The following is a 25,348-nucleotide window of genomic DNA, read 5'->3' as shown; positions in this document are numbered from 1 at the left end:
ATACAAGTACATGTACATAATTACTTGAATAGGGTTAATACAATTCAAAACAAACAGGATGACTCCATACTCATCAAAATCACAATTCAGATAAAATTCAGGCCAGAGTAACCTTGTGAACTTTTTCGTATTTTAAAACACGTACGAATGATGAGTTAAAAACAATTTTGAACTTCCGAGTTACCCAAATATCAGCTTTCTACAAATTAAAATCATGTGTATTGGTTACCCTCTGTGTCTATCAAGAAATGGGAGAGTTCTCACTGCACAAGTGCATGACTCTGATCATACATGTTGTTGTCATGGCAACATTTGGGTAAACATGTTACGGTAGGTGCAAAGCAAACTCACACAGCCATTCAAGCCAGCCCGGTGAGCTACTCATCCAAGGCATTCAGAAGTCTATTTGCAGACTGTCTTACCCAACATGCACTTTGACCTTAAACATGTAGATCTTTTTCATCAATATACGTTATGTGACCGTGCACCACAAAATGAACAAAAAGTCGCACACACTGATTTTGTGTGGAGACTGAAAATAGGTGAAATGGGTCAACCTAACCCATCTTGACTTTTTCATATTTTCTGAAGGAGTAAGTCTTCTTCTACATTATGTTACAATTTGGGATCATAACATGGGCAGGAAAGTGTGTTTTTTAGCAGTTTATCTTGAACTTTTTTTGGTAGAATACTGTGATTAGGTGTGTTTTTAGAGTCCCCTTTTCATTTCTTAAAAACCTTGAACACACTCTTCACTTTAAACTAAAATAACTTTTGAAAGGATGATGTTACTGTTTTGAAAGTTGGCATCAATTATGAACAGAATGTGTTGATATGGCACTCTCAATTTCAGTTTAATCTGATAATCCCTTCATTGTTGTTAGTCTAGTGATTTACAACCTGTTTTTTGTCCCATTCATCGCACAGCCAGCACGGCTTGGTACAGATTTAGCGCTCGAATAGACACTGCACTTCAGAGCCTCTTTCCTCAGTTCACACTTTTCCTGAGTGTGTGTTTTCTTTCCAACATTTAGATAGGTTAGGAGAGTCCGATTGATTTGAGTTATACATCATTTTAAAGCTTCAAGTCTGCTCTTTTAGAATATGCTCTTAACTAAAATTTCATATCTGGCGACTTTCTGTGCGTTTTGTGATGCAGGGTCACATATATATGTATATTCTTTTTTTTTGATGATGTGCTGATAAAAATACTGTAAATCCAGAGATTGTGTCAAAATGGGGTTAGAACAGGTATGAATTTTTTGAAAACAAACCATTCCTGCTAAGTGTTTTTCTGCATGTGGACTATTAAAGATACTACCAAAATCATGTAACAAATTTTAGGGTGGAAAATTGAGCAAAAGAAAATGGGATGCCATCGGGATTTGAACCAAAGACCTCCGGATTGATAGCCCGGTGCTCTACCGACTGAGCTACAGAAAGCCCTAGTTCAGTGTTTGTCCCAGAAACCCTAAATTCACAATGCTCGAATGGTCAGAAGCTATTATAGCAGTGAGTGTGTTTGTGTGTGACACACACGTACACACTTGAACCTGGCATAAACCCAAGAGGAAAATTCAACTTGGGGATAAACATAAAATGGTTTGTGTGAGGAAAAAACATACAGGATTGCATTATCATACCGAACCACAGACTGAAAAATGAAATATTAATTCTCACCACAATTTGTGAATGATCAACAAATAGCTACAAATTGGATTTGTTCTCTCTTGATTTAAAAATATTCAAGATAAATAGGTGATCTGCTGCAATAGTCAACTCTGAATGGTCATTGCTGAAATGTGTGAACAAGGCTATCATAATCCATGGAGAATTGAGTGGGCTACATTGTATCATAGCTGCTATCTCCAATTAAAACAAGGAGAGAAGTATAAACATCTCTTCAAATTGTGAAAGAGTCCTCATATCAAATTGAGAGAATCATACATCAGCTCACATTATATCAAAATGAGACCTTTTTTTCAAATTGTAAATGAGGTAAGCTTTACTTAAAATTCATTAACAGCATAATCAAAGCCTTGATGGCAAAGACTTCTAGCACTAGTCGGCTGCAGCCCCAGCAGACTGCCTTCTTTTCTTCTCCCTCCTAGCCGCCAGAATGGTCTCTAACCTCCCCCCGAAGCTCTTTGGCCTCGGTGCACCTGCTTTCGGAGTGCCGCTCATCCTCTTCTTCTTCGACTTCTCCTTCACCGGTGTCACTGTCCATCCGCTCTTCTTCACTTCCTCTGCTTTCCTCCTCTCCTTGACCTCATCACTATGAGGCGCCTTCTCACTCTTCTTGGGGGTTTTAACACTTGTCTTCCTAACATTGTCACTTGTTTCAACCTTTGAGGTTACGTCCTCTTCCACGGGCTTTGCTCCAATGTCGTCAACTTTCTTCTCTCCGCTCGGTGTGGATACTACTTTCCCATCTTTCCTTTTCTTATTCCTCTTTTCAACTGCTGGCGACATCGTCCTTTTCTTCCCCATCTTTTCTCCCTGTTGGTGATTCTTGACGTTCCCTTTGCCGTCCTGCGCATCCCGCGATTTTGCTCCGATCACCTCTCCGTTCAGTTTCCCCGGCAACGGCGATCGTTTCTCTGCGGCCTTCTGCTTCTTCCCTCGTGGAGTCGTCTTGGGGTTGGAGGCAGCTGTTGGTGTCTCACTGTCCTTGCCGTTCTGCACCGTCTCCATGGGCTCGGTACTTTCTGCATCTTCCTGGGTATTTGTGCCCTGCTTGGTTGCATCTGATGTAAATAAAGAGATGGCAAGTGAAAATTTCATTGAAAAAAAAAAAGGCACTGTACAAGAGGTGAAAAGGTATTTTTATTGGGGAACATCCATAACAGCTGAATTGCAGACAGTTTACATGAATCAGTAAAGTGGAAATTTTCACAGTGTTGAAATTTTTGCGCATTTTGCGCAACCAGAAACTAGCGCAAAAAAATAAAAGCAAGGGAATATTTTTGCCTGCCATTATGTTCCAGCAGTTGAGGTCTTGATTCCGCGGAATTAAAAACACACCAAATTCTTCTCACCCTGCTGGGCGCGAAAAATTAGTCGCATAGATGCATAAAGTAAAGAAAACAAAAACGGACACAGAAAAAGAAAAAGATGATGCCTTTGCACAAATTCAGCGATAACTTCTGAAAACGTGAAACACCCTTCTCAAATACAAAGAGAATCATGACAGCACACAGACAGAAGAACAAATACAAATGAGAACAAACAACTACAGGTGCATGTACAAATTAAACCACTTCTGTGCCAGAGACAACATGTACACTGCTATTGGGTTTTCTGTGCCAATTAGCACTCAAAGCACACAAGGATTAAAATTAACCCATTGAGGACGAGTCCCGAGTATACTTGGGTAAGTGTCTATGTGAAATGTGTAAATCAGCCCATCCTCAATGGGTTAATGAGCTCCAAAGTCAGGACTGGAACTCGTCAAACCACTATAAAATGGAGATAGCTTACCAGAAACCTTGTTGGAGATTTTCTTTAACTTGGCAATGAAGAACCCATCCATATTGTGAGTGTGTGGGTAGATTCTCTTGGTCAGCTTCAGCGATGGATGGAAGTGACGTCCCTTGAATCTATAGAAGGCAAAATGAAATTTGATATGATTAACGCACATCATGCTGTGAAGGTGGTCAAAGTACTTGTTCATGTGAGGCACCTTTTTTCCTTCCCAAGGGAAAAAGGGTATTTATCTTTTTGAATTTATCTATTTATGTTCCACTCATTGGAAAATTACCCTTTCATTCATACGCATAGCAAAGGCCGCTTTTCAAAGATGTTCTTGCATGTACACTGCAGGGCATATTTCAGTTTAGCTCGACAGCTTCATATGCTTTTTGTTGTTACCATTTACAATACTAAAAAACAAAACAAAACAAATGTTGTACATATGCATTGCTATACATGCATGATGTCAAAAGCAGCAGCATGCTGCAAAAAGCAGGGCAACAGTATACCTTGAAAAGCCATCCTGGCCGAAATCCACACCCGTGGGAACCAGCTTCACGTCACGCTTCTTCAAGGCATAGTCAACCACCCACTCATTCTCCTCTACCTACAAGTGAGACAATGAGAGAGGTGTGGTAGATGATTTCAACACATTACAGATATGACATACTCAACACATACTCTTGTCCACGCCAATGTTACAAATTCAGGAAAACCTCACTATGACAAGGTTGCCAGGACTGCCAATTTTACCTCATTACAAATGGAACTTGATGTAAATGCACTAGATAAGTGACCACCTAAAATACAGCACTGGTACTAGAAATTCAGGACTGCAAAATTCACCTCATTAAACTTGGTACCTCATAGATCGGTACCATGTAAGATACTTGTCTGGAACATGATTCCTACATCATTAAAGGGACACAGTCCTCACGAAATTTAAAAAAATATGTTGTTGTTGGTACCTCCAATGAACTACTTTCACCAAAAACAAACTTTCAAATCACCAAATAAGCTCATACATTTTGGTTGAAAAAGTGTGACTCTGCATGGTGAATATGCTAATGAGCAAGTTTTGGCAGAGAGTCATGCGTCATCGATGCACAACTCTTCCCAGCCGTGTTCTGCTCGTTATCCGTACGCTCCCTAGTTTACCCGGATGCATGAAGACGTCGGTGGCTACTCCGACTCGTATTTGACATTGTTTCTACGTTGTGTGTGTGTGTGTGTGTGTGTTTGTGTGTGTTTGTGTGTGTGTGTGTTTGTGTGTGTGTGTTTGTGTGTGTGTGTGTGTATGTATTGTGTATTATATTCGCACGTGTAGACGGTACAACTACTAGTAGATGATAGATCTACGGTAGATACGCGTACGCACCCCGTACGCGGTTTGCCCTTCGCACTTATCCAGTCTCAAGCGCAGCTGCAGCCCTGTCGCCGCTCATGCATGTTCTATAGTACGTACAGAGTGTACATATTTGTAGGTAGAAACGATTCTACACAGGCCTGCTAGTACACTATAGGGGCGACCGCATTCAGCGTCGTCTGGTCAGGCTATCTTACATCAGTAGTTTTGCTCGAATCGTGCAGAAAATTTCCCAGGAAAATCCTTTTTTCCGTCCCAGACCCACAAAAGTATCGTGAAAGGTGAGCTGTATGGCTGGGAAATATCGGTAAAACGATGCCGAACATAAGAAAGTTAGGGCCTACAAAATCTCGAAATCGTGTTGTGACCTACCTGTGCGTGGACAATTTGAGAAGCGATGTTTTTACGTGGACCGGCAGGCTGTGGCCCTCGGTTATAAACCGAGAAAACTCCTGAAACCAGATGCAATCCCGACCATTTGCTCACATGAGTTATAAACAGAAACACCTTGAGCATCGACTTCGAAGAGAACCGAGGGAAAAAAGCGTATAGAGAGGTAAGGAAAGTGGCTAGCTATGTTCAATTTACCGTGGGCCTGCAGCCGGGGTTGGACTGCAGTACAGTGCCACTGAGCTAGCTGCTGCCAGTGCCGACTGGACATGCACGGCAAAGTGGAGCGAAATCATATCCCTACGACCCCATGTATTTACCCTTCCCGGCTCACGTCATATTTTTTTTTTTCGAGGAAAGGCGATTATCTGACTACTTACAGAAATATTGAGATACAAACAATATTTTCTTTGAAGAATTCGACTCTCTCATGAACAGGTTATCTTCGGTTTGAATGCCAAAATCGACTGGACGGAGTTGAGTGTACTGTGTATTGGTACTGGTAAGGATTTGCGCGCGAGAGTGGTTTCTACGCTAAGAAGTATGCAACACGGACGGAAGCTAGAAAAGGACCGTGCCTATTTGATGTCAATGGTATATTTGGTTTAAAAATACATATAAATTCATGTTAACAATATTAATTTTTCGTGAATTATATATATCTAAGCTTGAAATATTTTGTTTGAAATTATAAAACCACAAACTTTCACATTATATGATAAAATTGCAACTAATCATTTGAACACTTAAATTGGTTTTTAGAGGCACGGCTGTCAACTTGGTGAGTAGGGCATGCACTACGTAGCATCTTTTTGCCGGCTCTTACACGATCGCTTGCAGGAATTATTTTTCAAAAATCGCGTACGGAGACAATTTTTGATGTCCAAGCGTATAAATTGGTGAAAGTTTATATTTTTTACTCTTCTTAATTATCAGTACAGTGAAAATCTCAGGACTCTTCCCTTTAAGGTTTTTATGTACTCTTGTAAGGGACATGAAAGATGTCTATAGCCGCTGTCACACTACTCAAAACTATGCAGTTTGCTTCCTGATAACTTCCAGAAGTTTGAGCACATGGTCACGCTACAGACAAAACTACTCATAATTTCAGTTATAGGAAACTACCTGTACGTTTGGTCTCTCGCAGGAAGAAATGCAAACGCACTGCAGCGCACATAAGAATGCACTCTGTGCGTAAACAACATGAATGGATCTATTATGGCTTCATGGCGATTATTGAACTTTAGGCTGCTCGCAGTCTCACTGCACAAAACTACATATTTTTTGATGAGAACCAAGAAACTTCCAAGTGCGCAGAAGATGTTTCGTGGGAAGTTTCCCTGGTAATTTCTTGAAAAGTTTGCAGTCACACTACCCAAAATATGTGAAGCTAAATACCATGTAGTGAAACCATGCATAGATTTGAGTACTGAGACCATGCCTCTTGTTTCACAAAACCTCCAGTCGAATCAGAAGGAGACTTGGAAGCATAGCTTTACCATGATAGAGCAGGTTGAGTAGACAAGGTAGCCGCCTGTCTTGGAGCGGGCATCGATGGCGTCGATGGCCGCCAGGATCAGCTCCTTCTGGAGGTGGGAGCAGCGCTGGATATCTGTCTCATCCTTGCTCAGCTTGACTGCAGTATCCTTGGAGATGACCCCCGTCCCACTGCAGGGGGCATCCAGGAGCACCCTGTCGAATCCTCCCATCACCTGGGTGGGAGTGAGGGAAGGGGTGAATGGAAGAGTGGTGGGGGATAAGGAAGGGAAAAGGAGGACAAGGAGGAGGGGAGACGGGATTAGGAGAATAGGAGCATGAAATATGATAGGAGAGGGAAATTTGAGGTGAGATTAGTGATAGGAGGATGGAATGAGGATGGTAGGGACATGGAAGAGAGACGAATGGTGGGAAAGATGGAATGGAAGAGGAAACAAAAGAGTGAAGGGGAAATTAATGGTTGAAAGATGGAATGTTAGAGAATAGTGATGGAGGGAATGGAGATGGATGAGGGATTAATGGTAGGGTCATAGAATGGGAGAGGAGGAGCGGAGATGCAGAAAAAGAAAGAGCAATGCAATTGTTTACTCGGATGACATCATCATCACATCATTTTTATAATTGTGATTAAAACCGCTATCAATGGATGCATGACAATGCCCAACAATTCTGCAATCTTCTGATTTCTTAGCTAACTCTATTGAAACTTGAAACAGGCCAGTTGTCTTGACATACACTTGAGCTAGAGAGTGGGGTCTCACCATAATAAATATTTCCGGGGGGGGATATTTTCTGGAGTAACACCTACCTTGGGGAAGGACTTTCCATCCTCATTGCAGACGACGGTGTTGGTGATGCCACAGCGATGGATGTTTCCCACGAGGGCCTTCACCCTCTTCTTGTTGGCGTCGTTGGCAAACAGCATCCCAGTGTTCTTCATCAATGCAGCTGAAAAACAGCAAATTTTGATTTTTTTTAAATTTCACAAATCAAAACAATTTTTCCATCACCTTGGTTTATTCCTGAATATACCGACACTATACTTTGCTTGGCTGAGTTTGTTTAACCCTTGCTGCACTTTGGTGACCACCAGGCATGCACAATGGAGTGCTTTGTCCCCCCCCCCCCCCCCCCCCCTCTCATGGCACAGGTGCCTGGAAACTTATGAATAGAGATTACCTAATCCTCTAATCCTTTTTGTTGCACCTTGCCCTTCCTGTTGGACCGATGCACATTGCTACATCTGAGTGGGCTTGCTTACTTTGCAACTAGATTCTATTTGGATGGATTTCTGACATGCTGATGACTTAGCTTTACGCACACCAAGACTGTAATAAAGAATGAAAAAAAAACCAAAAAACGCTATCCCTTCTTGTAAAAGGTAGGTGGTACAGACACGATGATGCGTGAATAGAAATTGAGCAAAAAATGCTGAAATAAAGATGAAAATTACTCGACTGGGCATACCCGGGCACTAATCTGATATATCAATCAATAAGGATATACTTGAAGATTATGCCATATTAGTTTCATTGGTGGAAATTAAGCGGAAAAGCGATAAAACCAGCTTTCCAGGATAGTACAGTTTTAAACATTTTCACGTGATACAGCTCTGATAATACACTTTTGCGCACATTTCTAGACGGAATTGACTATTGTTTTACATGCTTTATCATTAAGTGAAATTTCATTTCATCTAATAAACAAATAAGCAAAATATGGTCAACATTATGATAACATTCAAAATGAATCTTCAGATTGCTCAGCAAGACGGCGGCGTCGAACATCGATCATCAAAGGCACAAGTGCACCTGTGGAATTCTTTTGTACATCAATAGAAATCTGACAACTGTTTGAATAATTACAGCCAGTTGGAACTCCATGTACTGTATAAACCCTCCATGGCATAATCTCCTGTATGCTTAAGCACTGTAGATGGTGCTCTTCAAGTCATAAAAACAAATCCAAACAAATGACATTGCTAATGCTTCTTTCCACAACTACACAGAAGTGATACCAAACAGAAAGCATCCACTTCTCTGCGAGTTATTAGAGAATACTTCTTGGGATGAGAAATTTCTTAAGGTCAACACTTTCCTTTCTGATTTAAAAAAAAAGAATAAACACACAAACCACAACAAAACAATATGATATAAAAAGGAACATTGGTTATGACTGCTGCGACTATAAGAATAAGTCAGTTTTGTTGGGCAAACAAGGAGCTCATGAATGGGCCAACTGGGCCCTGTTGCATGAAACAAGAGACCCGCGGGTCACGCGCTAACCTGAGTATCGCAAGTTCACCTTCCATGCATTCTTGCAGACTCTTACCTGAGAACATTGGAAACTTATGGTGGGGGTAGCTCTGAGAATGGGGGCATGGTGTCCATTTACATATTCCATCACACTGGGAAAAATATTTGCCAAGTACACTGTACTTTATAGAACATTGGATTATGCAGCTTGGGAAAAAAAGACTTAAAGCCCTATCCCTCTTGATTAGAACTAGAGAAAACTAGAAATGTCGCTATGGCGACTGGTATGCCTCCGCCATAATGCATGATTCTCCTAATAGGTCTAGATAGTCCATGTGGACAATGTGTGATTACATTTTCACAAAACTGGCAAAATATTGAAATGACAAGTTTGTCAGAAATGTGTTGAATGTTCACCTTCCTTGAACTTGGTTTAATTGGATGAATAGGAGAGCATGTATTTGGGGATTTAAGGACTTTAACTTGACTTTGACCCATTCATACATTTATGCATTGAGTAATTTTCATGGTACCGGTATGGAGAAAAAGTGCAATTTCTGTACTGAATAGTAAATTGTTACCATGTTCATCTGGCCTTAGACCCTAAAATTCATAAGATAATCACTTTCAGGTAGAACATGCATAGATATGCAGTAGGTTTCACGATAAATTGAGCCACTTCCGAGATATGGAGGAAAAAGTTAGTTCAGCACTTTCACTTGATCTTTGACCTTTTGACCTTTGAGGCAATAAAAAAAGAAAAAGAAAAAAAAAACTCTCCAGAGAATTTCTATTAGGTTACACATGCATACACCAAGTGTAAAAAAAAAAAATACTAATCCTGCTGGCATTGCATGAACATGAGGGAAATAGTAAAATTTTGAAGTGTTGCACTTGACCTTTGACCCCTGACCTTTGACCCCATGAACCCTACATTCTCTAGATAATCACTGCCAGTCAGTACATGTATATATACTATGTTCCATGAAGATACCTTGAACAATTTTCCAATTTACAGAGAAAAAAAAGAAGTTTTAATACTTTTACTCGACCTTTTGACCTTTGACCTTTGACCTCATGACCCAAACTTTCACCAGAGAATCTAAATTGGGTAATACATGTATACACTAAGTTTCAAGAAAATATCTTCAGGCATTGCATAGATATGGTGGAAATAGTGAAATTTTATGTATTTGACCTTGACCTTTTGACCTTTGACCTTGAGCACGTGCACCCAAAAGTTGATAGGCACAACTTCACCCCCTAATACACATACATGCCAAGTTTCATCAGGATACCTCAACAGCTTTTGATAGTTACCTTGTCCACAAAATTCATTACGGACGGACGGAAAGACGGACGGACGGACGGAAGGACGGACGGACGGACGGACGGACGGACGGACGGACAACCCGAAAACATAATGCCTCCGGCACCACTTCGTGGCGGAGGCATAAATATTATTTAATATTCATTAATTTAGGAGGTTTGGACCCCCTGGGGCCCCCAAGGAAGCATGGTGCCCATTCAAACATTTTGAGATTTTATCCCTATGGGAATGCTACTTGACAAGTTTGGTGAAAATCCATTATGTTGTTTTCAGCAAGAAGATGAAAATTTAGGCACGCATTTGGACCCCCCCCCCCCCCCCCCCATCCCATCCCGCTTCCTTGGGTCCCAAAGGGGTGGGGGGGTGGGGGGAGGGCACCCCTGATTCTCCCATGAACAAACTTGAAACAACAGTCATCAATATACTGACTCATTGTATTAACTTAGCTCAATCACTTCCAGTTCTAGAGAAAATCTGTAAAGATTCCTTACAGGAGGGGGGGGTGGAACCCCTGGGGCCCCCCAGGTGGGGCATGGTGCCCATTTGATGGAGTTTAGATTCTATCCCCCTAGGGATACTACCTGCCAAGTTTGGTGAAAATTAGTGATAGGGTTTTCAAGAAAAAGATGAAAATTTACCATTTCGGTCCAAATTTAGGCCCCCCTGGGGCCCCCAAGGTAGGGCATGCTGCCCATTTGATGGGAATGAGATTCTTTCCCCCTAGGGATGCTACCTGCCAACTTTGGTGAAAATTCATAATGGCATTTTCAAGAAAAAGATGAAAATGTACTATTTGGGCCCCATTAGGACCCCTCCCCACCTCCCTCCCCTGGGTCCCAAGGGGGGCACCCCTGATTCCGCCATGAACAAACTTGAAACTACAGTCATCAATGTACTAATTCATAGTATTATCTTAGCTCTATCACTTCTGGTTCTAGAGAAGAAGATTTTTTAAGATTCCTTAATTTTGGGGGGTTTGGGCCCCTCTGGGGGCCCTCCAGGAGGGGTATGGTGCCCACTTGAACAAATTGAGATCCTATTCCCCTAGGGATGCTACCTGCCAAGTTTGGTGAAAATCGGTCAAGGGGTTCTCAAGAAGAAGATGAAAATGTAAAAGTTTATGCACGACGCACTACGCACGACGCACGACGCACGCCGGACGAAGAGCGATCGCAATAGCTCACTTGAGCCTTCGGCTCAGGTGAGCTAAAAATGCAATCAAGCATAAGTCAGATAATCAAACGTAAATCAGGTATCTGCCAATTAGGACTGAGTATTCAGAGACTTACTAATGTTTGATATTCTGACTTACTGTAAAACGAGGAATGTTTGCGTGCATTTTAATTTCGCAAATTTCACAAGAGCCAAGATTCGCGAAAATGCACGCAAAAGTTCTTGTCTACACTATACACATGCACTGGATGCCAGTGGCAATTTGCGAAAATTTCATACTTTGAAAAAGGCCATCGGCTCCAATTCATGAAAATTTCATGCCACAAATATGTGTATATCATGTTTTACAGTATGTATGTTTGATATCAACTTTTGTGCCACAGCGCCTTCACATATTGATGGGTCTAATTACCAAGCACACTACAGTGAAACAGCCAGTGACAAAGCAGTGGTTGGAAAAAAAAAGAAAAAGAAAAGTGAGAGATCGTAGACGGAGAGCATCATGCAATCATCGACACTGCATGGCAGCAGGCACATCCCTGAAGTAGATCTATCCACAATGACACTCATTGAAAGGGTCACATTATCTCTGTCATGTCCAGCGCAAAGGAGCCTTACCTATGTAGGTAGTCTTGCTGCCCGGCGAGGCGCACATGTCCAGAATCTTCTCGCCCTCTTGGGGGGCAAGTGCCATGACTGGCAGGAAACTGGACGCTCCCTGCAGGACATAGTGACCAGCAAGGTACTCTGGTGTGGCTCCTGTGGAAGGACAGGTGAAAACAAGGGAATGAGAAAAAGTGAGAAATAATATTTGACAAGTAGAGCCAAAAGATAGTGGTTTACTTTGCTTCTGTTGAAAGCTGATTCAGATTGAGTACATGCTCAGTTATTTATGCTTCTTACAAAAATGTGATACTCTGATATTGTTGTGACCTAATTTTGTCCTCCACCAAGGGGGAACATTATGTTTTCGTTACCGTTGGTTTGTTCATTCGTTCGTTCGTTCGTTCATTTGTTTGTCCGTGTGCAAAATAACTCAAAAAGTATTTGACGGATTGGGATGAAATTTGCAGGAAAGGTTGAGAATGACACAAGTAACAAACGATTAACTTTTGGTAGTGATCCAAAAATTTTTGGGGAATTTATGAAGGATTTTTGATATTTTGGTAGGTAGGGTCAATGAACTTGGGAGTTCAGGCTGTGCGTATTTGAGGTTTACCTGCCCGCACTAAAGTGCGTGCTCTAGTTTCTGCTGGGGCGAGGCGCGCCGTGCAGCTGAGGGTTTATGACGTAACAAAGGCTTCTATTTTGGGAAATGGGGCGATTTTCAGCACCGATGCTATGTGTACGTATGATATCTCTATGGAAGAACAAGATCAGTGGTGGAAATGAGCTGCATGCTTGGCAGAGGTCTGCACTCTCAGAGTGCTTCTCTAGTTTACTTTTGGCATCATTACCCTCAAATCGGACTTGCAGTACATCATTCAACATTAAAGCAGCTATTTAACATGTTTCATTTGTTAATTTTCAATTGTTCTTCACTTTATCATGGAAACGATATGACAGTCAAGTAGGATACACTGTTGGGCAGGAGTACCAGTAGTCGGAATAACTGAGCTGGAAAGATCACAAAGTCATACTCTGATGAGGATATGATGCACCTCTCACATAAATTCTGACACAAAAGTGATTTCCAGAACTTCTGTAAACACTTTACAATGTGTTCCCCTTCAACAAATGAAACACTATTTTCAAATTAGCAATTCAGTACATGTCTGATCTAGACAGAGAGGGGGGGGGGGGGGGGGGGGGGGGGTGAAACATTGATTTAAATGCAAAGATGAGATAGACAATGCACATTTTGTTCAGTTCTCTACACAAGGTAGCTTACCTCTATTCAATCACATGCAAATGAATGTGCTTTGGAAATGCAAGACTGGTTGTGCACAGAAATGCCTTATAGTAGAGTCTTCCCACTTTATCGTACTTACCAACTGGGACTGACGAATCGTAGATGACCAGTCCAACCTTTGACCACTTGCCTACAGGGTCAAGGTTCACCCCTCTATTGATCAAGGCCTGAAACAAGTAAAAATAATGTAAAATCATCCAAATAGAATATACATTATCTACAAAAAACTTGGTATGAAATAGAGGATGGTGCATTAAATTCTTCCCTGCAAATTGCATGAGCCTAGAATGACTGAGCACCCATTCAAAAGAGAAATCGCTTCAGAATCAAAGCAGCAAAATCAAAGGTGCACAAACATGAAAATTTCAGAAAACAAATGGGAGAATTGGAAAAAACTAACTCCTGTGTGAATGTTAGTGGGTTAACCTGATGAGGGCGAGTCTTGAGTATACTCGGGCAAGTCTCTACGGGAAATGCATGTTAGAGCAAAATCAGCCCGTCCCCAACAGATTAACATGAATGCTCTCTTTTTATCGGCACTCACCTGAGCTAAGTCTCTCCTCCTGGTCTTGAGTGAGTTGGTCCTGATGGTGACTGGGCGGCTGACTTCATTGGCTTCCAGGAACTCTATCAGCTGAAAGGACGAAACAATGCGGATAACACAGAATGAGTGCACTCAGAAAATATCATGATTTAGAGTTGGGCAATCAAGGAGCTGTTGGCAGGAAACCAAATCAGAATGTTGGTGTGTTGGAAGGTCAGGCCCCATAAACTTTTTATCATCCCAGGACAACTCTTGAGATAGGAACACATTCAAAGGTACAGCATGCTGCTCAAAGACTAAGCTCTGGGAAATCTGTATTCTGTTCTACAAAATGCTTATTTAACCCGTTGAGGACAAGTCCCCGAGTATACTCAGGCAGGTGTCTATGGGAAATGCATGTTGAAGTAAAATCAAACCATCCTCAACAGGTTAAGTGTAGGTGGTAGTGCACAACATAGCATAAAATCATTGCCTTACCAACCAACATTCTTTGCAGTTGGGGTTTCAGCATGAATAACTTTGATGCTAAAGATGTAATTATAGGTTCCATGACATTTGCTGCTGCAACAATTCAGGAATGCCAAGTTCAAAAAAATTTATGAGTGAGATTTTCATGACTCGGCATCTCGGCATGCGAATGTGTGCGCGAGCGAGGGTGTGGGAGGGGTTTCTCCCCCTTGTGGCCTCCCACAGCAGGGAGCTTTTTCAATTTTTAGCTCTTTTTGATGCAATCAGGTGCATACATAAGTGACTATTTTTTACTTATTTTGAAAGACAAAAGGGAAATATATCTTCAATTGCAACTATCACTTTAATCTTTTGAGCTATGCTCATTATCATAGGCCCAAGTTGCAGACCTCGCCGAAAGCGTGAGAAGAATGGGTGTCATGCGTGAGATTGTGAGATGGCCTCTAAATGCTCGAGTCTCACGCAGAATGTGTGAGATTTGGTAGCTCTGTCAATGCTCCCATGAAATATCTGCACGCTATTAAAGCCAAACACTACCCACAAACGTAACCCTAACCCTAATCCTAACATCAAACTAAACCTAAAACCCTATCACAACCCTAACCCAAACCGTATTATAGGTCCTTGGAGAAAATAAGATAGGAGAAAGTGTCGCAAGAGCTACACAAATGTCATGTCACCATAATTATCACGATGCAGTCATTAACTGTTTAAAAATTTATAATTCAGATGTGATCTTTTTTTCTTTTTTTTTATGGTAACATACCCCTCCCAGAGACTCCAACCCAAAGCACCTTCGGATCTGGAGATTCTCCCGCCTGAGACCCCTAGCAAACGGGAGACTCCAAGTTGATGTGTGCGAAGCGCAAAGTTCCTAGGGTTCTAGATGCTCTCTGGTGCTATCTAAGGCTTATTTTTTCAGCATACAATAGCAACTAGAAATGTCGCTACAGCGACTGGTTATACCCCCACCAAACAACATTTCATAAGCTTTGGTCAAAAAACTGAGGAAGTAGTTAAATCCGCAAGATCTTTCCTTGATCTTCTGCCATTAATATGCCGTTACCATGGCAACGTACTTTCGGGTACTGTCGAAAAATGCGTCTTGCACATCTACAACCAAAGGCACACATCTGTACCAAGTTTCATGGAAATTGGGCAAAAACTGAGGAAGTAGTTTGCAACACAAAATTTTCCATCATTTTGGCTCATAATATGTGAGCTGTTACCATGGCAACAAACTTTTTGTCACTGTCAAGAAATGTGTCATGCTGACCTATATCCTAAGACAAACATTCAATATGAATTCCATGAGAATTGGAAGAACACTGATGAAGCAGTTTTGCCATGAAGCATTTTGCCCTATATTTTACCAATAACATGCCGTTACCATGGCAACGCACTTTTTGCCACTGCAGAAATATGTGTCTTGCACATTAACATATTCAGATGAACATCTGTACCTAATTTCATAAAAATTGATCAAAAACTGTGGGAGGAGTTCGCGACGCAAGATTTGTACCCATTTTTGCCCATAATATGCCGTTACCATGGCAACGTACTTTTGGGTACTGTCAAAACATACGTCTTGCACATCTACAACCCAAGGCACACATCTGTGCCAAGTTTTATGGGAATCGGTTGAAAACTGAGGAAGTAGTTCGCGACGCAAGATTTGCAACGGACCGACCGCCCGACCGACCGCCCGACCGCCCGACCGCCCGACCGCCCGACCGCCCGACCGCCCGACCGCCCGACCGCCCGACCGACCGCCCGACCGACCATCCGCTGATTCCTATATACCCCCTTCAAACTTCGTTTGGCGGGGGTATAATAAGTAAGAAATCCTTTCCAACGGGAGACACAGAGCCAGGGCGGGAGAAATTAAATATCAAGCGGGAGAATGGGAGATTCTGCAAAAATGGATTTTCGGCGGGAGATCTCCCGTCGAAAACGGGAGAGTTGGAGACCCTGCCCTCCCCCTTTCTCTTTGTATTACACCATGTTTGAGCAAACAGAATGATTCAAAGTGCTATAGAAATTTGGATCTAATGCCGTATCTAAAGTGAAGTTACGGCTAAATGCTTCACATACCTCAGACAGGGGAAATAAGTCCATGATCTTTGTGATGAGAAACTCATTGTAGCTGTAGTAGGTCATGAGGTCGTTCCGTAGGACTTGGATGTATTCCTGACGTGGTCTTCAGTGAGTGGGACCAAGGAGAAAATTCAATGTGAGGTAATGATACATTCTTGCAATATGTCAAATGTTAGAATCAAGTACACTTATTTTTATGATTTTTTTCTTATGGCTCCTTTTTGTGTGTTTCTGATGACATCTTGGTCATCATTCACCTTGTTCATTGTTGCTGAAAACTTTCCAATAAGAAAACAACATTAAAAGAAGCAGGAGTAATGTATTACATGTGATTTCAAGAAAAATAAACAAAAGCTTGCAAATGCACCATACGCAATCATTAACTTCTTCTGTTTTTTCAATAAACAAAATGAGACTGCAGCCCCCAGATTGTAATGGGTTTACTGAGTGTAAAATGAAATCCCTGTAACAACATGTTTCCACAGGGCAGCGAAACACATCCAAAAATCTTCTTCCTTCCCCAACTGGGCATACCTTCCCTCCTCTCTGCGGTTCTTGAAGTCCGCTAGCACGTCCATGATCTCCTTGATTCGCTGGTGAACAAGGCTGAGGTCAGTCGGCTGGGATGGTGTGAAAGGTCAAGGAACTTTTACGCTACTGCAATGGGTCGTGATCAGCAGTGTCCTGACAGAATTTTAGAAGTAGAGCACTGCACTCTTCACACTGTATCTACTTCAGAGCAGAGACATATGCCACTAGTAACAGATTAGAAGGCAGGGTGGGACATCCTTAATTGCCTGCTGGCCTTGGGCAATCATAACTCATTGCTGGGCTAGTAAAATGAGTGGACACTTGCACATAAAAAAAAAAGAAATGTACCGTGTCTTTATCCAAATTTTAACGATCATTCAGGCAAGCAGGGGACACACAATGTACAATGTATCTACTGTAATACCCTGTCAGCAAGATGTTATGAAAGCTTAAACGTAAACGTAGTCCTCCATCATCTGTCTTTTGTTCATATGTATCAGTCATTAGTCTTTCATCTTTTCTGGTCATTATCTCATTCTAGAAATGTGTGATAGGGCATCGATTTTGATGTCTGTCAGGTGTAATGAAGTCATGTGATGCTCACATGGGCTCTAGCTCTGGCAGTAAATTGTGCCCTTGGTAACAATATTGTAATAAATTGAAACAGTTGGGAGAACATTCACCGATGGTAAAAAGCAGAAGCGAGCAACTACGAACTTCGTCAAACTCTGACAGCTTCACTGGTACTGCTAGCTCTGTGCTCTATCAAATAAGTGTGATAAGGATTGTGAAGTTGGAAGAACTGATGTGCTACACAGAATTTGAAAAACATATTTCTTCCTTCAAATGCACCAAATGAAGGTCTAGCACTATGGTTTGCCAGGCTCTCCTTGACACAGCTTTCCTACACCCACAATACCATACCTTACTTGTTTTATAATGATGCTTACTATCAAAGTGTCACAGCTGACAGTTCATCCCTCTTAAAGTCAAAATGACATTAAAAAAACACACACCACAAAAACATGACAACAAATCAAATCTAAACATACAAAGGAACAAAACAAGGTGCCAACAACTTTACACACTTATGAAAAATCAAGTTATTGATGTGACATTAAAAAAGGGACTCATGACTTTGGTATTGTGGACATTGATACTCTTAGACATCTAGATTTGCAAAGGATATCTTCCTTCTCTATCTCCTGTCCACTGGGCAGAACAAATGTTTCTGTCTGCGAGATGCCGATCTTCATCTCTTCGTCTGCTAATTTCCTGCAGAAAACGACAACAAAAACGACAATAAACCATACAGTTATATGACAATGCACAGTCACTCTCTAAACATTTTGCTGCATTTCACTATCGAAGTTCAGAAGATAAATACTATCTTATAAAATATTAAAACTCAATAAATGTATTCATAACATTCTGTGATGCCATCAAGGGAAAGGGGCTTGTCACATGGCCTTAGGATGTTGATTCCAAAGTAAAGGAGAATACATGAAATGCATGGCTATCAACTGTAATTTTATGTCCTCGATTTCACAACAGAGAGTGGATGCAGTAGATGAGCAGAAACCAAGTCTTGTCAATCACAGAGGAGACATGGCAGAGAATACATGTAACCTCTTCAAACTCTATTGTTCATTTTCAGAGTGATGCATTTATAATCGACACAGCCAACATAATTTGCTATGGGATGGGACTGACTAGGAGGCATCAACCTCTTAGCTGCTGGTGCACAGTGCACAAGAATACGCTTTGCACTGAGGGCTAAGTACCATACACCCTTAACATGAAGAACCTTGTGAGTAGAGTCAATGCAGGGAATTTGGCATGCTTGTCAGAAAACTGAAACAAGTAACCTCAAAGTTTTGGGTATGATGAATGGCAAAAGCCTCATGAATTTTGTGTATAAGCTATTCATATATAAACACAAGCTGTCTATACAGTGTACAAGTGTATAAGCAGGCCTCTTCTTTACTTCTCTGTGGTTGAAGCATAATTAACTGAAATTGTTTAAGAATAAACTAGGCTTCTCACTGGTCTCGCTTGATCTTTTTGTCCAATTTCTTTGAAGCTTTCTCGATTGGAAGCATCTCTTCATCATCGTCACCTTCCCCATCTTCATCCCCGCCATCGCTGTCATCATCTGAGTCTAGACCACCTGCAAACTCATCATCAGGCTGAGGACAGTGAGATTGGGAAGAGGAAAGAGAGAGAAAAAAATCAACAGTTTTCATTCTGCAGTGAAATATTCCTCCCCTGAAGAACTGTATCAATCACCCACACATGCAAAAAAAAAAAAACCAAACAAACAAACAAAATCACAAATTAGTTAATTTGAATTACAACTTCCTGACAATGAAAATGTGTTTACAACATTCATAGTTCAATTTTTTGATCAAGCTATATTCAAATTTAGAGGAGATTTATTCGCCATCTACTGAACACATCTTGAAACTAATGTAAAAGGCATCAATGGATCCTCATTTCTTAACCAATAAATTCAGTTTCCATCACACAACCAACATTAGCCCCCCTCCCACCATCTCCCCAGTCCATACCATTGAGGGGTAAAAACTGTATATTGCATTGCAATGGCCTCCATGTGCACCTCCTGCCTTGTGAAAGGTGAGTGGTTTTGTCTAACACTAACAGGTCACAAGCAAGTTTGGAGAGGGGAGGATTAATTGAATGCCAATTTAAAGAAGCCTCTTAAGCAATGAGAAACACAATTCATTTAAATTTGTTATGGTTTGTTTGTATGTTTATTCACAACTCAACACTACATGTACCTCAGAGTACATGAATGTAATAGTGAAAGGTAACTGCACTGTTTGGTGTCCCTTGACTCATAATGTGCCACCTTCACCTGTGTGTTCACCTACATCCTCTGGAGTGCTGTGTTATGTTGAATAGCTTTTATACGGTGGAGTCTCTTATGTCATTTTTGCATGCAACTGGCATATGGTCGCTGTCTATACCTATAAATCTTGGATTGTGGTACACGTACAGTATGTATGGGTGATTGGTGCCACTGTTGAGGAATTCCACAATGTCAAAGCTTGCCAGTTTTTTGCTTGCTGCTTGCTGGTTAGTTGGAGGGGATGTGTAAAATTTGTTTCAAATTCTATGTCTAGACTGCTTGGTATCACAATCTACACTGTATGCTAGAGGAACTCAAAAGAAAAAAAAATGCAAACTTACGTTCAAGTCATACTCTTACTAATGTCACAGAACGATGCACACATTAATAGAAAAACAAACAAACAAACTCAAACTAATATGTAATCACCTGCTCTTTAATGTAAAATGGACCTTGCTTAAAAATACTATCGATATCTTTTCACAGCTTTTTGGTTAATATTCCTTATCAATAAACAGACCAATAAACAAAAAATGGCAGCAAAAAATTTAAAAAATAAATACACTATCTTGGCAGAGGCGATAACTGTAAAGCAAACCTTTGCGAATCTTGCAAGGAGCCAAGATTCGCGAAAGTAAACTGCACACCAAGTGTTTGTCTACACAAAACACTGAATGCTTGTGCATGGTGTATTTGTTATTTTTTCATGGTCAGCATTTCATGAAAATTTCATGTAGCGAAAAAGGCTGTTGTGTTTCTAGTTTTACAGTATAAATACATGTCCACAATGAAAATTACAATGTAAGCTGCTGCCCAGCATCCTAGTACCAGACAAAGACATTTTCTGATGTTTTCATCTCACCATCTCATCATCAGGCTCTTCATCTCCATCGTCTTCATCATCACCTTCCTCATCATCCTCGGATTCATCCTCGTCAGATGAACCCAGAGCAAGCTTGGACTTCTTGGTGGGTTTCAACCACTCCTTGTTCTGGTCAGTGAAACCTTTATCACCCCATTAAAAGAAGCAATATTTTCGTATTGTTAGATGTTTAAAAAAACAACAACAATTAGACATTTCTAGTTTTACCATAATAGACACATCCGAATGGAAAATTAAATAAACCGCAAACAAAATTTTAAAAAAATACAAAACAACAAATCAAAGCAATGAATGGCTTTATTTGTACTCCTTACTGTCCACCATGCTGTATGCTTCAATTATACATGTTAAGATGTTTCTTCTTTCCTGTGTCTGCATGGATAAAAACGAAGATAACAGGGCCTTCTTTAGAGCAGCAGCAACACTGAAGGGAACTACATCTGTAGGCTGGATAAATAATATCATATCGTATCCATTAGCTCAGGTTCATATTACAGTGCACTTACAGTGCACTTACAGATTTTCTGCATTTCTGAGATTTGAAGAATCATGGCTTACCTTGTTTACCCTTGATATTGAACTGGATCTCATCATCATCACTGTCGTCTTCATCCTCGTACTCATCCTCTTCCTCATCGTGATCATCTTCATCTTCCTCTTCATCTCCTTCATCATCATCATCATCATCATCATCATCATTTTCTTCAAGGTCTGGTCTGACGACTTTGGAACCCTTCCCGGGTGTGCTACCTTTAGCTTTCACAAATCTGATTGGTTTTCGTTCAGATTTTGCAGCTTCTTCATCCTCCTCATCTTCCTCATAACTATCGTCCCCTTCCTCAGCCACCGATGTCTTTCCCCTCTTTGTCCTCCCCTTGGATTTCTGCACCAGATCTCCTCCCATATCTTCCTCCTCCTGTTCATCAAAACTGTCTTCAACATCATCGTCATCATCAGAATCGTTCATCCTCACCAATGGAGCCCTTTTGGGACCCTGGGCTAGTCTCTTCAGGCCACTCTGCTTATCAGCCTTCTTTGCAGCTCTGAAAAATATGATCATTAAACACAAAGAAAAGAATCCTGGTAAGATAAATAAACATACCTTTGTAGTAACCTCCTACCCCCTCTCCCCAAATGAAGAGAGATACAGGTAGATAAGATAGTAGAAACACAATTTTGTAGAAACAAAATTGACAAAATTACTCAAAGCGGGAAAAACAATATTCAAGGGACACACAAACAAATTCACTCTGCTGTCACAATCAATACACTACCGGTGCTGTAATAATGGAAATTTTTGCGCATTTTGCACAACCGGAAATCAGTGCAAAAATAATTTGGCAATGTAATAAAAAGCAATTTGGCTCTTTTTAAGTCTTAGTTAACTCAGAACTAGAATCATAGAATCTACATGGTTAACAATAAAATACAGACTTATGCAGTTACACGTGTACGTGTATGCAATATACAGAAAAGTTGTCCACCAAATCATGCAAAAAGGTGCAGTAAAGCTAAGCATATTGCATGTGTAGCCATTCTGATTCTCTGAAACAACTTGTTTAATATTTAACTTTTAGAATGTTCATACCTCTTTCTTGCTCTTCTGCTTGCATTCTTTGATTTGCCTGAAAACAAACAAACAAACAAAGATCCACTTGTAAATTATTCCAAGGATTTATTTTGTGAGGGGTGTTGTTTACAGTAATAAGATGATACACATACGAACTTCTTTTCTTGGAGATACCTTATTCTAGGGTAGACTTTAGTAAAATTTAATTCAAAATACATACATCCCATTCCATGGCCATGGCAATAAACAAAAGATGTCATACATTGTATACGTACAGTGTAACGTCACACCACCGAACCTCGTTATACACTAGTACAGGCCCTGCAATGTACTCCTACTGTTCTAGACAAATTTCTCAATGATTATCGACCATATATACCGAGCCCTTGATAATTACGTTTGTTATGTGTACAGTGCAACTGTATTAACCCGCGACATCTACTTAAAGGGAATGTACAGTATTGGTGGAGATGAGAATTGGGCTTTTAACTTTTTGCGAGATACCAAGAAAACACTTATGATTTAGTATAGAGCATACCATTTTAAGACTAAGAGGAATTCAAAGTTTATTTGATAAAAATCGGGTTTAGAATGACTGAAACATCCAAAAACAAGTAAAATAAAGCAATCATAATAAAGTGTGGGTCCCACACTTTCTCAGAATCGGTCCTTTTTGGATATCTCAGCCATTTCAAAACCAATTTTCATCAAATAAACATTGAATTCCTCATAAAATTACATGCTCTTTAATATTTCAAAATAGGTTTCTCATTATCTCACCAAAAAATCTTAGAAACCTGAAATTAGGTCTCAACCAAAACTGTATGATCCCTTTAACTGTATCAACTGTACGTACCGTGCAGCTACATGTACACATGTATTTGATGAGATGTAATTAGACACTAATAATATTGAATAACGTAAATGTAAAACTTTTTTACAAGACATTCCTTATAAACATTTTTTTAACTAAGTACGAATTAATCATAAAAATTAGAAAAAATTAATTGAATATTTACTACGTATGCAATTATTTGATTCATAATCATAGTCAAGCATGCATGTGCATCTCTGTGCATCAGCAGGTGCATATAAAATGTTATGCATGGAATTGGCAATTGTTGCACAACCAGCTACACAGGAAACCATCACAAAATTCAAAAAGATGGTTGGTTGTTGAAACTGAAAAATTTTACAGACCCCATCCACTTCACAACAAAAGCAGAATCCATCAACAGATCTGCAGTAAATACAGACATCTTATTCTTTATTTATTTGGTCTATTTCCATATAACCTAGTCAGATTTTGATACATACGGCCTACATGAATAGAAGTACATGGGACTATTTACCAGCTTCGGCTGAATTTTTCAGGTGGCGGGGAAGTAATGGTTCCTCTTGTTTCCGAGCCTTCCGACCAGGTCCTCTCTTCCCAAGTTCGGATCTGTCTTTCTTCCTGCCCATTTCGGTGAGAAAAGTTGACAACCTTAAATTTCGTATGAAAGAAGAGCCAATATCGGTCACCTTAACACTATCAGAGACAGTTTACACTGCATACGCGAATCCAATGAATAACTATAACGGCACACGAAGCGTGCACACGTGTTTCTTTTGCTTCACTTCACCATGTGGTACATGTAATGTTGTGCGTGCATGCATACCATGTACTGCTAGCCTGTAGCTGCAAGCAGTACACGCACGGGGTATACAGTCTAGTCTGTCGCTCCGTGGGCAAGCACACGTTAAAAGCTGACGGGAAATATGCACGTGGGTGAAGAATTAATAAAAGAAATCTGCGTTTGATAGAACTTTTAGTCGTGCAGAACTCAATCTCTTCTCGTCTACATTTCGCGGTTTGATGTTGAATACTAACTGGAGACGTTTTCAGGCGTCGTAATTTAAATCATACAGCGTTCTAAACAGCAACATCTAGGCAAGCTAGCCAGTCATGGATGCATTTAAGGAGGGCTGGTTCAGCGAGCTGAGCCCGATGTGGCCCGGCGAGGCGGCGTCGCTGGAGGTGGAAGAAGTTCTGTTTCACGAGAGATCTAAATATCAAGATGTTCTTGTGTTTAAAAGGTAACCATTTGCAGATCTAGTTTTCTTTGATCCAGAATCGCAACTCGTGATCAATCTAGTCAAACAAATCCACAATCTGATGTAAATTTAACACTTATCAGATTATAGCCGATTGTTTTTCTTTCTTTTCTCTTCCTGTGATTCAGTTTTTAATGTGATGCGGTAGATAATCTATAGACTAGGCGTCTAGATCTAGTATATATCTATACATGTGTGTGTGTGTGTGTGCTGGGGGGGGGGGGGGGCAGGTCGGGCAAGAGGCAAGAGCCAAGACCGTACACCCAAGCCAGGCAAAGGATGAAAGAGGCCTTTGTCCTCTGCCCACTCACCCCCACCCCTTCTCTCTTCTCCTTAAAGACTCTATGACTATAGAGCTCTTTTATGGACATAATGTCTTGGCTGAACGAGATATGAATTTTATGCCATCAAATTTCCATTTTTGAGCAGCTCTCAAAATTCAATAGCTGGGTAGTCATAGTTATTAAGAGTCTCTGTTTTGATGGTTTTCATTCAATCAAAGAATGAAGGAATGATGTCTAACAGAGCCAAAAAAAAAAAAAATATTATTTTAATGATGCAGTTAAAAAAAAAAAAAAAACCCAAAACATGCACCTGAGTCCATATAGGTACAGGTACATTAATTTGTAGCAGGCGGAAATATATGATATTAGTGTAGACTGTCTAGACAAGAACTTTCATGTGCATCATTATTCATATTTCGCAAATCTTGGCTCTCACAAAATTAGAACATTCCTCGTCGCACAGTATGTGGTGTAATTAGAAATCTACAGCTGTACTTCTTCCAATGTAAAGCCAATAAAGAGATTTTTCAAGTTAGAATAATCCAAGTGGGGTAGACCTATTTTTCAAGTAGGGCTTACAAGGAATGTGCTTGGGATAGAACATGCCT

At 40.6% G+C, this 25,348-nt stretch overlaps 1 protein-coding gene across 1 annotated transcript; it reads right to left on the bottom strand.

The window, feature by feature from the left end:
* Positions 1 to 2,061: 2,061 nt before the first annotated feature.
* Positions 2,062 to 23,823, bottom strand: LOC139727245 (uncharacterized). Its single transcript, XM_071638201.1, has 16 exons — positions 23,712 to 23,823; positions 22,378 to 22,414; positions 21,345 to 21,832; positions 20,769 to 20,920; positions 19,081 to 19,223; positions 18,224 to 18,309; positions 17,038 to 17,131; positions 16,501 to 16,606; positions 13,939 to 14,028; positions 13,474 to 13,561; positions 12,101 to 12,241; positions 7,533 to 7,672; positions 6,727 to 6,939; positions 3,981 to 4,078; positions 3,481 to 3,599; positions 2,062 to 2,747 (listed from the first exon to the last, which is right to left on the bottom strand). The coding sequence occupies exons 1-16, from the start codon at positions 23,821 to 23,823 to the stop codon at positions 2,062 to 2,064; spliced, it is 2,793 nt and encodes a 930-aa protein (XP_071494302.1).
* Positions 23,824 to 25,348: the final 1,525 nt, after the last annotated feature.

The sequence above is a fragment of the Diadema antillarum genome, unplaced genomic scaffold, assembly GCF_040938485.1.
Source record: "Diadema antillarum isolate AM-2024a unplaced genomic scaffold, OU_Dant_1.0 seq00000124_RagTag, whole genome shotgun sequence".
NCBI lineage: Eukaryota > Metazoa > Echinodermata > Echinoidea > Diadematoida > Diadematidae > Diadema > Diadema antillarum.
Note: the sequence above shows the minus strand (reverse complement) of the source record. Positions and strands in the feature narration are given on the sequence as shown.